General features: G+C 37.8%; 1 protein-coding gene across 13 annotated transcripts in view; it reads right to left on the reverse strand.

The window, feature by feature from the left end:
• The window catches only part of PBRM1 (polybromo 1), a 135,850-nt gene that overhangs the window by 16,296 nt on the left and 106,312 nt on the right, over positions 1-13,242 (reverse strand). For all 13 annotated transcript variants that reach the window (XM_054595639.1, XM_054595637.1, XM_054595638.1 and 10 more), the window contains one exon: positions 441-624. In XM_054595639.1, coding sequence (XP_054451614.1) covers positions 441-624 — 184 coding nt within the window. The remainder of the gene's footprint in view (positions 1-440; positions 625-13,242) is intronic.

Raw genomic sequence — 13,242 nt, forward strand, 5'->3', positions numbered from 1 at the left:
AAGTAAGCAAGGAAAAGAACTTAAATGTGTATTTATAAAGTCACACCTATTTACAGATGTTTGTTTTTAAAGGATTCTGCTGAATACCCACAAAACTACTCAGTCTAAAGTTGGGATCTAGTTGCCTATACAGTGAAAAGAATTTCCGTATTCTGTGGAACTGTGCACCTCTTAACAGACTATGAACCAGGACCAAAGATTTTTGCCTCCACATTGCAATTACTGGAGTCTATGCCAACAGCACCATTAGAGCAGCTACTACATCTCAGCAGATTATGAGGATCTCTTTTAATCTTTAACTAAATTAATTAAATTTTCTATTTAAAATGCACTGCTTTAAAAGCCTAATTAAAAAACAAAAAACAACTGTGCATTATACTATTTTGGTATTAGTTTTCCTATTAGGAGCTATCGTTCTTCATTAGTTTTTCAAGCTTTACCTGAAGTAATAAATTTCATCATCTACCACTTTAGCAGAGAGTGAAAACCTCTTCAGTCCCTTGAATTTCTTCATTTGCTTGTCACTCTCGTTGTAGCGGCTCTCACAAAGCAGGACATCATTTTCTGGTATTTCAGTTGGCCTGCAGGAGAGGTAGTCCTTGAATGACAACACAGCACACTTTCCTGAAAGAGCAAATTAGAGAGAAGTCAAAGTAAATTGTGGTCATAGCTAACAATTATTTTAAATTTTTGTTATTTTTGAATTAATACAATCACCTGATTCAAAAGTCAGAGGATTTAAAGGGTATACACAAGCATAAGGATAAACATAAAGGTTAATGGAATAGAATTAAGAGTATAGAAATAAAACTGATACAACTGAGTTTTTATGGGCAGGTGATCAACGTGGGTACCCAGACAATTCAATGGGGGAAGGAATAGTATCTTCAACAGATAGTGCTGGGACAACTGGACCTCCACATCCAAAAGATCTGAGTTGGAAACCTACCTCATACCATATATAAAAACTAAAAAATGGATCAAAGATTTAAATGTAAAAGCTACAACTATAAAACTCTTAAAAGAAAATGATGTAAATCTTCGTGACCTTTTATTAGGCAACAGTTTCACAGATGTGACATTAAAATCATAAGCAACCAAATAAAGATAAACTGGACTTTATCAAAATTAAACACTTTTGTGCTTCAAGACACTATCAAGAAAGTGAAAAGACAACCCACAGAACAGAATATTTGGAAATCATATCTCTGGTAATAGCCTAGTATCAAGAATATATAAAAAACTCATAGAACTCAACAATAATAAGACAAAGAACCCAATTAAAAAATAGGCAAAGAATCTGAATAGACATTTCTCCAAAGAAGATATCCAAATGGCCAATAAGCACATGAAAAGATGCTCAACATCATTCATCATAAGGGAAATTTAAATCAAAAACAATGAGATACCACTTCAAACCCATTAGGATGCCTATTACATTTTTTAAAAAGAGAAAAATAATAAGGGTGGGCAAAGATGTGGAGTAATTGGAACCCTGGTTGGAATGTAAAATAGCATAGCTGCTATGGAAAACAGTTTGGCAGTTTCTCAGCAAGTTAAACATAGCTGTCATATAATTCAGCAATTCTACTTCTAGATACATACCCAAATGAACTGAAAGCAGGGACTCAGATACTCTTACACCAATCTTCACAGCAGCATTATTCATAATGACCGAAAGACAGAAACCACCCATATATCCATCAAGAGATAAATGAATTAACCATGTTATATATACATGCAGTGAAATACAATCAGCCTTAAAAACAAATATAATTCTGATACATGCTATACTATAAATTAATCTTGAGAATATTATGCTAAGTGAAATAAGCCAGATACAAAAGGACAACTACTGCATGATTTCACTTCTATGAGGTACGAGAATAGGCAAAATTAAGAGACAGAATGTAGAAGACATAATTACCAGGGGCTGGGAGAGGGAGAAATGGGTAGTCTTTGCTTAATGGGTACCAAGTTTCTACCTGGGATGATGATGAATTCTAGAAATGGATAGTGATGATTGTTGCACAATATTGTCAATGGACTTAATGTCACTGAATTGTATACTAAAAATAGTTAAAATGTTGCATTTTATGTTATGTGCATTTTACCACAATAAAAAACTTTTAAGTGGCAGCATATTGCTTATATTATTTTGCAACTAATTTTGTTGCAAAATATCTTGAGGATTACTGGTATTAATGCACTATAGTTAATAAAACTAGTTCTCTAATGATGATTAATTTGGTTGTTTCCAAATTTTTGCTTTCCCACTGTAGCAAAACAATGCTAATCTAAATAATTTAAGACATATATTAACTTGCATATGGGTGAATACATGTGAGGTATACATTTCTAAAAGTACAAAAGCTGGGTCAAAGGGTATGTACACTTTAACTTTTATAGGTATTACCAAATTACTTTCCATAGCATGAACCGAACACAAAGTGGGTGAATGCTGCTTTTGTATGTTGTTGTTACCTGCTAACAGAAACCTGACCCCTTGACAATTTTTTAAAAAACATATATATATATTATTGTTATTACAGTTGTCCCATTTTTTTCCTCCCCTTTATTTCCCTCAACCCTGCACTGCTCATCCTCAAGCATTCCCTCCGTTAGTTCATGTCCATGAGTCATACGTATTTTCTTTGGTTTCTCCATTGCCTATACTATTCTTAACCTCCCCCTATTTTCTACCTACTATTTATGATGCTTATTCCCTGTACCTTTCCCCCCATTCTCCCCCTCCCCTTTGATGTCCATGTCTATGATTCTGTTCCTGTTCTAGTTGTTTGCTTAGTTTGTTTTTGTTTTTAGGTTCAGTTGTTGATAGCTGTGAGTTTATTGTCATTTTATTGTTCATAGTTTTTGATCTTCTTTTTCTTAGGTAAGTCCCTTTAACATTTCATATAACAAGGGCTCATGATGATGAACTCCTTTAACTTGACCTTTTCTGGGAAGCACTTTATCTGCCTTTCCATGCTAAATGATAGCTTTGCTGGATAGAGTAATCTTGGATGTAGGTCTTTGCCTTTCATGGCTTTGAATACTTCTTCTCAGCCCCTTCTTGCCTACAAGGCTTCTTTTGAGAAATCAGCTGATAGTCTTACGGGAACTCCTTTGTAGGTAATTGTCTCCTTTACTCTTGCTGCTTTTAAGATTCTCTCCTTATCCCTAGTCTTGAGTAACTTAATTATGATGTGCCATGGTGTGTGCTTCCTGGGGTCTCCTGGAAGTCTATTTCCTTCACTAGATTGGAAAGTTCTCCTTCATTATTTTTCCAAATAAGTTTTGAATTTCTTGCTCTTCCTCTTCTCCTTCTGGCACCCCTATGATTATTATGCTGGGGCGTTAAAGTTGTCCCAGAGGTTCCTAAGCCTCTCCTCCTTTCCTTTTTTTGAATTCTTGTTTCTTCATTCTGTACTAGTTGAATGTTTATCTCTTCCTTCTGCTCCAAATAGTTGATTTGAGTTCCAGTCTCCTTCCCTTTACTGTTGGTTCCCTGCATAGCCTTCACTTTTTCCTCCATTTTGTGACCATACTCCACCAATTTTGTGAGCATTCTGATTACCAGTGTTTTGAATTGTGCATCTGATAGGCTGGCTATCTGTTCATCGCTTAGTTCTATTTTTGGAGCTTTGATCTGTTCTTTCATTTGGGCCATATTTCTTTGTTTCAGCGTGTGTTACATTGGGAGGGGCAGAGCCTTAGGTATTCACTAGAGTGGGGCAATCATGGTCACTGTATTGTGACATTTTCAGTCACTTCCTCTGCTACCTGCAAGCAAATTGGGCTCTTCTAGTGCCAATTCCTGGTTAGGTGGGTTTGTGTACATTCTAGGACCCTGTAGATCTCTCCAACGGACTCTACTGGGAGGCTGGGAGTTTCTCCTGCTGCCACAACCCCCACAGGTTTCTCCAGAGGTTTTGAGGCTTTCTTTTCCCACACTGGAACCCTGGATTGTGCTGTCTGTCTTGCTCCCCAGCTGTTCCTCCTGGTTTATCCACAGGCAAATATGGGACCACCTGGTCCACCAGCCGCTGCCTCACTGGCCTGAGCCTCCATCTACTGCCTTACCTTGCGTCCTCTCCGCCCCGGCTATCCATCTCCGCCCCTCCTACTGGTCTGGATGAATGTTTCTTCTTTAACTCCTTGGTTGTCAGACTTCTATATAGTTCAATTTTCTGGAAGTTCTGGTTATTTTTTGTTTTTAAATTTGTTGTCCTTCTTTTGGTTGTGTGAGGAGGCAAAGTGTACCTACTTACGCCTCTTTACTCCTTGAAAATTTGATAGGTAAATTTTAAAAAAGATTTTATTTATTTTTTAGAGAAGGGGGAAGGGAGGTAGAAAGAGGGAGAAAAACATCCATGTGAGAGAGAAACACCGACTGGTTGCCTCTTCAAAGTGCCCTGACTGGGGACCAAACCTGCAACTCAACCACGTGCTCTGACTGGGCATCAAACCAGTGACCTTTTGCCTCACAGGACAAAACCCAACCAACTAAGCCACACTGGCCAGGGCTCTTATTGCTTATAGAAGTGCTTCACATACAAGGGAAATCTGATATTTGTCTATAATATACAGTGCAAATATTTTCCCAAAGTTGTCATTTGTCTTTGTTTCTGCCAGTTTTTGTTATGCAAACACTTTAACTTTTACATAATGGAATTTATAAATCTCTCCTTGTATGGGTTCTGTGTTTTAGGTCAAAGGTTATCAAAAATCCTTTCTCATCATTTTTTTGGTAGCTTTGTTACTTCATTTTATGTTCATTTAAACTTGTAATTCATCTGGGAATTTATTCTAAAGTTGATGGAAGGAATGGATACAGTTTTATTTTTTCCAAACGGCTATTTGTTTTTATCTTTTCCCACTTATCTGGGAAGCCACCTTAATCATAAATTAAATTATACCTGGATCTACTGCTAAACTTTCTATTTTGTTCAAATAATCTGTTTACTCATATATCATATAAATAATTTTAATTATTATAGTGTTATAATGTTTTAATATCTGGCAAGGATAGGACCACCTCACCCCCAAAATTCATTATGCTTGTGAGAATTTTCCTGATTTTTATTTTTTGACATGATTAAAAAAATCATTTTATTTAGTCCCAACTTTATCACAAGAAAATTCCCATTGGTTTATCTGGGATCACACTAAAGATTAATTTAGGGAGAACGAATATCTTTATGATGTTGAGACTTCTTAGTCAAGCACATGGTATGCTTTTCAATTTGTTCAAGTGATTCCATTTAAAGGCATTAAAAGCAGCATTTTAAAACATTCTTTATACACATGCAGCACAAATACTGTTAAATTTATCCCAATGTTTTATACTTTTTATTACTGAATCTTTTAAGGTAATTGGTCTATTATTATTTTCATACTCAACCATCTTATTTCTTTTATTGTGTGTTCATGGTTTCATAATTGATTCCCTTATATTTTCATCTACTTAATTTCCTGCCCTGGCCAGTGTGGCTCAACTGGTTGGAGTGCCATCCATAGACAGAAGGATCATAGCTTCAATTCCCAGTCAGAGCCCATGCATAGGTTGCAGGTTCAGTCCTGGTCAAGATGGGTATGAGAGGCAACCAGTCAATGTTTCTCTCTCACATCAATGTTTCTCTCACTCTACCCGCTTCTCTCTTTTCCCCTCTCTAAAATCAATGGGCAAGCCCTCGAGTGAGGATAAAAAGTAAGTAATTTCCTTATTTTAGATTTCTCTTTCTTACTTCTAATTGCACTGGCTCGTACCTCCAGAAGAATGTTAATAAGTGGGATAAGGACATCCCTATTTTGTTTTTGACTTTAATAGGAATGTTTATAACGAACAACTTAGCAAAACTTGTAAAACACATAAAAACAGGTAAGAAACAAGGTTAAAACTGTTATAGTTACTATCACTGCCTTGGACTTACATAATACTTTACTAACATAATCCAAAGTCTTTTCAATTCAGAGAAGGAAGAGTTACTATGTTCTATTATTTCACAGAAGGAAGAATAAAGATTTGGAAAGAGTAAAAATTCTTCTTCCAGAGTAAAAATGACTGGCAGACTTGGAATGGATGTGGTGTCTCTGCCCTGACTGGCCCTCAAAAAACAGAAAGATAATAGTTTAGAAAGCATCATTTAATAAAGCACAAATTATAAAAACCTGTTGCATTCTGACTGAAATTGCAATGAATCTACAGATAAATTTGGGGAGAACTGACATTTTTATAATGACTCTTCTAGCTATAAACATGATGGATCACTTCATTTTTAGGTGTTCTTTAATTTCTCTCAATAATTTTCTTACAGTTGTGTGTGTGTGTGTGTGTGTAGGAGTCTTATACATCTTTTTAAAGACTTATTCCTAGGTATTTAATGTAAATGGCATATTTAAATTTTAGTTTTCTAATTAATCATTGATGCTAAATAGAAATACAGATTACCCTGACATTTTCATTTTTAGTTCTAATAGTTTATCTGAATGTCTCTTGGATCTTCTCTGTATCTAATATGTCTTTGCAAAAATTCTTTTATTTTTCCTTTCTAATCTTTAAAAATTCTTTTTTTCTCAGTTTACTAATAACAGCTTTTGTTAATAGAGCATTAAAAAATCTACTATGAAGAAAACAGAATCTACAAATAAATTAGAAATTGGTATCTTTCAGGAGCACGATTTCCTGGAAATTTTATCATCAAAACACTTAAGGTAGAAGCGCTCTGCTAAGTGTGGCTATGTTCATTCCCAAAAGGAACTTCTCTGCGGCCATTTGATTACCTCTTAAGTTACTGAACACAACTCTACAAACAGAACTGTAAAAGAGCATAGGCAGAAGTTAGAGAAACAGGACAAACTCCTAAGTGAAACAGATCTACTAGGTCTGTATCACAGATGGAAAAAAAAATTATACCCTCCTTAATTATCTCTAAAACTTTTGTTTCAGAGACAAAAATGCAATTTGCATTCAGCAGTGTATAGTTAACACAGTGAAATTATAAATCCTCTAAAGCTTAAATTTAGACACTTTAAATCATTACTTTCTACAAAAATTTAAAAAATAAATAAATAAAAGATCTGCCTCCTTGCATTTAAAAAGTGCCAAACCCTTTTCCTTCCTTGGGGAGTGGATATTGAAATCCAAAAATTGGGATAAAATTCCATGTAATTACTAGATACATTTTCTCTTAGGTTTACCTCAAGATGAAGTAACCATACATTTCATTGCATGCCTCTTGTCCCAACTAGTATTATAGGCACCTCCTTTCACTCTTAAAACTGTCCATATGATAGTACAGGAATAGAAGTGAAAAGACCTAGCTTTTAGTTCTGGCCCATTTCTTGAAGAATAACATCACCTTTCTGAGTATATCAGCATTTTTGTACAGTGTCATGGTGAGAAAGAAATGAAGTCCCAGATATAAAACTAGTTTATGAGCTATAGAATGCAACACATTTTAACAGGCATCGATAAAAAGTAATTACTCCAAGTGATGTTAGTAAAAATTGTGGAGTAGGATGATTCAAGGGTCATTCCTTTGCAGAAATGCTGAGAAAAGCTAGCAGAAACTGTAGAATCAACATTATCAAAACTCTACAAAAATAGCCAAAAATTTACAGCAACCAAATGCATGCTTAATTGAGAAAAAAGTGACTTAAATCCAGCAGAAGAGTGTTGTGGTATTTTAACTTACCCTTGCTGCCCGCCCCTACCCCCTGCACCCTCCCCTTTTCTGGCTCAGTGGCAATCTTGAAGATGGCAGCTGTGTTCTTGGTTTGAGTTTCTGGTGCTGGAAGGAAGAGACCAGTCCTTGTTCTCAAAGAATTGTGGTGTATATTTTGACTTTTTGGGTGACTTCCTGAATAATTAACACAGAAGACTTGCCTTCATTTCACCAGACCTGGAATTCTCTCCTTCTTAGATTTCCAAAGAGCAGAGAAATGGCTTTGGTACTTTTGTTGAAAGCACTTAAAGCAAATGAACCAGCTGCTGTCAGCTGTGGCAAAGGATTTCAGCAGGGGCAAACAGCAGACATGCCGAAGGCCTGGGAAGAAAAAGCTGGGGAGGGAGTTTTGAAAAGCTTCCACGTATTCCTGGGAATCTAGAAAGCCCTGCTTATGTCATGGTTAGGGTTTATGCTCAGAAAAGACCTAAGAAGGCCCTAAATTCTTGATTTGGCTGGTTGTCAAGCTCTGTGGATGCAGGAAGTAAAGGCAACGGAATAGTTGTAAACTTCCCAGCTGAGTGTTGAAGGTACGCTGCAACATAGACATGGTATCCAGTGGCAAAGACTGGGAATGTTTAGTTTTAGGGTTTGGTTTTTTTTTTTTTGATCCAAGAATATAAGAAAATCCCTGTTAAGTCACTAGCTGGCCACTAAGCTAGCAGAACAGAGACTTCAGTGACCACACATAACAAAGAACATGGTCTTTAAAAAAAATAGTTTAGCTCTGGCTGGTGTGGCTCAGTGGATTGAGTGCTGGCCTGCAAACTGAAAGGTTGCTGGTTTCATTCCTGGCCAGGGCACATGCCTGGGTTGTGGGCCAGGTCCCCAGTTGGGGTCATGTAAGAGGCAACCAGATGATATTTTTCTTACACATTTTGATGTTTCTCTCCCACTTTTTCTCCCTCACTTCCCTCGAAATCAATCAATCAATCAATCTTTAAAAAAAAAGTTTAGAAAGTCACTTTTGGGGTCAATATGCGGTTCTCCTACCACCCATGATGAGGGCTGGCCAGGGGCCCCCTAGCCAAATGGAATGTGTATTGTTTTGGGAGTAGATTGTAACTCACTCCTTATTTCTTTTAGGAGCAGCTTCTTGTCCTGTGACTGCTTCTTGACCTTTTCCTTTTGCATTTACACACTGAGATAATACAGGTTAGAGTTACATGTAGGACATGTGCCTCCGTTGTCTGGGACCCCTTATAACAAAGCCTCAGACCGGAGGAAGTGCAGTTTCTCTCACATGGACCTGCCACCATGGGTGCACTCCCCTATAACGTGAGTAATAAACAGCATGTCCACATCAGCTAGTTCACTGGGTGTTTTTTTTTTTTGGAATATCATGAACACTTATGCAGCTCCCTATTTTGGGGCTCCTGTACTACACATCACTAAATAAGCAACTACAATCAACAATAAGCAGTAATAACAAAGACTGAGGAGGGTGGAGAATCTAATTTCTAGAGTTATCACGTTGTAATATTTGTACTGTCCAGTTTTCAACAAAAAACTAAGGAACAAGAAAGTATTTTCCATTCACAGGATAAAAAGAAATGAACAGATACTGTCTGTAAGGAAGCCCATACACGGGACTTACTAGACAAAGACTTTAAATCAACTATCTTTAGTATGTTCAAAGAGCTAAAAGAAACCAGGGACAAAGAAAACCAGAATCATGTCTCACCAAATGCAGTATCAATAAAGAGACAGAAATTGTAAACACTAAATAGAAATTCTGGAGCTGAAAAGTACAATAACTAAAATGAAAAATTCAGGGGAGGGGTTCAAGAGATTTGTACAGGCAGAAGAATCAGTGAACTTGAAACAGACCAACTGAAATGGCCAGTCTGAGAAACACAAAGAATAAAGAAAAACAGAGTCTAAGAGACATGTAACACACCATTAAGCATACTAACATAGGCATAACGGGCATCCTGGAAGGAGGAGAGAGAGAGAAAGGGGCAGGAAGACTATCTGAAGAAATAGTAGTCAAAAACTCCCCAAAATTGATGAAAGACATTAAAAAAAATCCCCTGTCAATGGAGAATTCTTTATCCCGTAAAAGTATTCTTCATAAATGAAAAAAGAATCAAGACATTTCCAGATAAACAAAGGATGAGGGAATGTGCTGCTAGTAGAGCTGCTTTACAAGAAATGCTAAAGGGAGTTCTTGTAAACGCCCTTTACAAGAATGAATGAAAGAATATTAGACAGTAACTTGAAGCCATACAAAAAAATTCAAAACACCAGTAAAGGTAACTACACAGGTAAATATAAAAGCCAAAGTTATATTTTTGGTTTATAGCTCCTTTTTTTCTCCAATATGATTTTAAAGATAAACATATAAAACAATAATTAGAAATTTATGGGGTTTCCAGTTAAGATGGCAGCATAGGTAAATGCGGTATTTACATCCTCCACCAACCACATCAAAATTACAACTAAATTACAGACCTACCATCATTCAGAACTGCCTGAAATCTAGCTGGAGTAAATCCTACAACTAAGAATATAAAGAAGCAGCCACATTAAGACTGGTAGAGGGGGCAGAGATGTGGAATGAGCTGATCCCACACCGATGTGTGACAGATAAAAACTGAGAGGGGTATCTCGGTTGTGGAGGTACTGCCTGAGGAGTGAGGGATCCCAGCCCCATACCAGGTCTCCCTGTTCACAGTTCTAGTGGCAGGAAGAGAAGTCCCCATAATTTCTGGCTATAAAAACAGTGGGGATTGTGGCTGAATGCGATGAAGGGCTTCTGGAGTCCCAGGCAGTTCCTGTTAAAGAGCTTGTGCATGGACTTAGACAAATTCCCTCTGAGTTTCAGTGCTGGGGCAAGAGCTCAAAAGGCACCAGAGACATACAGGGAGGAAATGAATTGCCTGACATCAAGGCAGGAGCTGGAGGAGCAGCTTTCTCCAAACAGAAGTGCTGGCAGAGGCCACTCTTTCTCTTTTGAACCTTCCCCCCAGAGAGCCTGCAAGTGGCACCATGTCTGAGCCTCTATCAACCTATCACTATTTTCTCCACCCTGGTTATTCCCCAAGACCCCACCCCACTCAACCTTCAGGCCCATCCAAGCTGTTTCCAGTGGCTTACATATGAATGGCTTATCTTGGCTCATGCTTCAGACTTGCCTAAAATCTCCCAAATAAGTAGCTTATGGTCTATTCATGCCCTGTACCTCTTGCTAACTGGCCGCAGGACAGTAGCAGCAGCCTGCCTTGGTTTGCAGCTTGGCCTCTCCCAGACACTACCAAGCCCAGCAAAAGGATCAGCCGTCTGCACACTGATTTGTAGCTCATGCCAGGTAGCCCCAGGAAGAACACAAAGCAGCAGCTGACTTTGGCCTACACCTCCCAGGAGGCTCGAGAGCCAGTGGCACCCCACAAACAGCTTCAGACCTCACTGAAGCACCATCTAACCACATCTACTCACACAGTCAAGGGGCAGACTCAGCGGGCATCAGAGCCCTACTGAAGTAAGTCCTGCTTCGTGGGGTGAGACTCTGCACAGCTGATCTTCCATAGTGGCTGGCGTCGGTCCTTGCAGCTGATCAGCCTGGGGTAAATCCCTCCCACTGATGGGCTCATCTACACAGGAAGGTGTACACAGACCACATAGGGTAGGGGCTGGGGCTAGGGGCACACCTGAATGTCCAGTTCTGGTGAACAGAAAGGCTCTGTCACTGGACCCTATAAGACATCTACTACCTAAAGCTACTCTGCCAAGCCTGGGAGATTCAACAGCTCTACTTAATACATAGAAACAAACACAAGAGGCTGCCAAAATGAGGAGAGAAAGAAACATGGCCCAAATGAAAGAACAGAACAAAACTCCAGAAAAAGAATTAAACAAAATGGAGATAAGTAATCTACTAGATGGAGAGTTCAAAATACTGGTTATAAGGATGCTCAATGAACTTAGGGGAAAAGTAGATAGATGAACTTAGAACTTCAATAGCATAAAAAAAGGACATGGAACCCACAAAAAATAACCAGTCAGAAATAAAGGATACATTAACTGAAATGAAGAATAATTTAAAGGAAATCAACAGTAGAGGGGATGAGGCTGAAAATCAAAAGAGTGATTTGGAATCTAAGGAGGCAAAAACACGCAATGACAACAGCAAAAAGAAAAAAAAAATGAGGATAGTTAAGGAGCCTCTGGGACAACTTCAAGCATACCAACATTTGCATCAAGGGGGTCCTGGGAGGAGAAGAGAGCAAGAAATTGAAAATATACTTGAAAAAAAAAAAAAGACAGAAAACTTCCCGAATCTAGTGAAAGAAATATATATAGAAGTCCAGGAAGTGTAGAGTTCTTAACAAGATGAACCCAAAGAGGCCCACACCAAGACACCTCGTAATTTAAATGCAAAAGGTTAAAGACAAAGAGAGACTCTTAGAAGCAGCAAGAAAAAAGCAGTTAGTTACATACAAGGAAGCTCCCATAAAATTGTCAGCTGATTTCTCAACAGACATTTTGCAGGCCAGAAGAGTGGTAAGAAATATTCGAAGTAATGAAAAGCAAGGCTCTACAACCAAGATTACTCTACCCAGCAAAGGTATAATTTAGAATTGAAGGATATATAAAGAGCTTTCCAGATAAGAAAAAGCTAAAGGAGGTCATCACCATCATACCAGTATGACATGAAATGTTAAAGGGTCTTCTTTAAAAAGAAGAAAAAATAGAAACAATAAAATGACAATAAATACGTATCTATCAACAACTGAATCTAAAAAACAAAATAAATGAACAAGCAGAACAGAAATAGACTCACAGATATAGAGAACATTTTGATGGTTGCCAGATGGGAGGGGAGCTGGGGGGAATGTCTGATCACTGAGATGCATACCTGAAACTAATATAATATTATATGTCAACTCTAATTGAAAAATAAAAATAAAGCAAAAGCAATATACATCTCTCTAAATGGGCACACAAAGTAGAAAGAGGTAATTCCTGACAACATAAAACAGGAGAAATGGAGCTGTAGAGAAGACTGTCTGTATACTAATGAAACTAAATTAGTATCAATTCAAACTAGATTGTCATAAATTTAAGAGGTAATCTCCAGGTTAGCCACTAAGAAAAAAACTAAAAAACAGTAAGTGATGTGGTTACCCTAACCAAAGGAGACTTCAGTCTCACCTTTGGTATGCTCCCTTTGAGTCCAGGCTGAGTTCACACTAGGAAGTAAGGCTCTAGGACACTGCATTAGCATGAATCACAAGTTACAAGGAAGACATTCTTTTCTGCAGAAACTCAAGAAGGTTTTAATTTCACTAGCCTTTGCTCCCTCTCTGCAGGGTGAGAAGAAGAAAATGTGTTGAACTACCAAGCCCTTCAGATACTTTTATCACATCTAAGTCTGACAAAATTCAGCACCAAAAACAATCCAGGCTGAAAATGAGGGCACTGTGTAATGCATATATCTACATCTGAGAAGCAGAATGTCACTGTAATACTCAGGAAGATGGAACAGAAGCCAAAACTTGGGTCCTTCCCATTT

Source organism: Pteronotus mesoamericanus, unplaced genomic scaffold (assembly GCF_021234165.1).
Source record: "Pteronotus mesoamericanus isolate MK-2021 breed Mesoamerican mustached bat unplaced genomic scaffold, CSHL_Meso_final scaffold_54, whole genome shotgun sequence".
Lineage (NCBI taxonomy): Eukaryota > Metazoa > Chordata > Mammalia > Chiroptera > Mormoopidae > Pteronotus > Pteronotus mesoamericanus.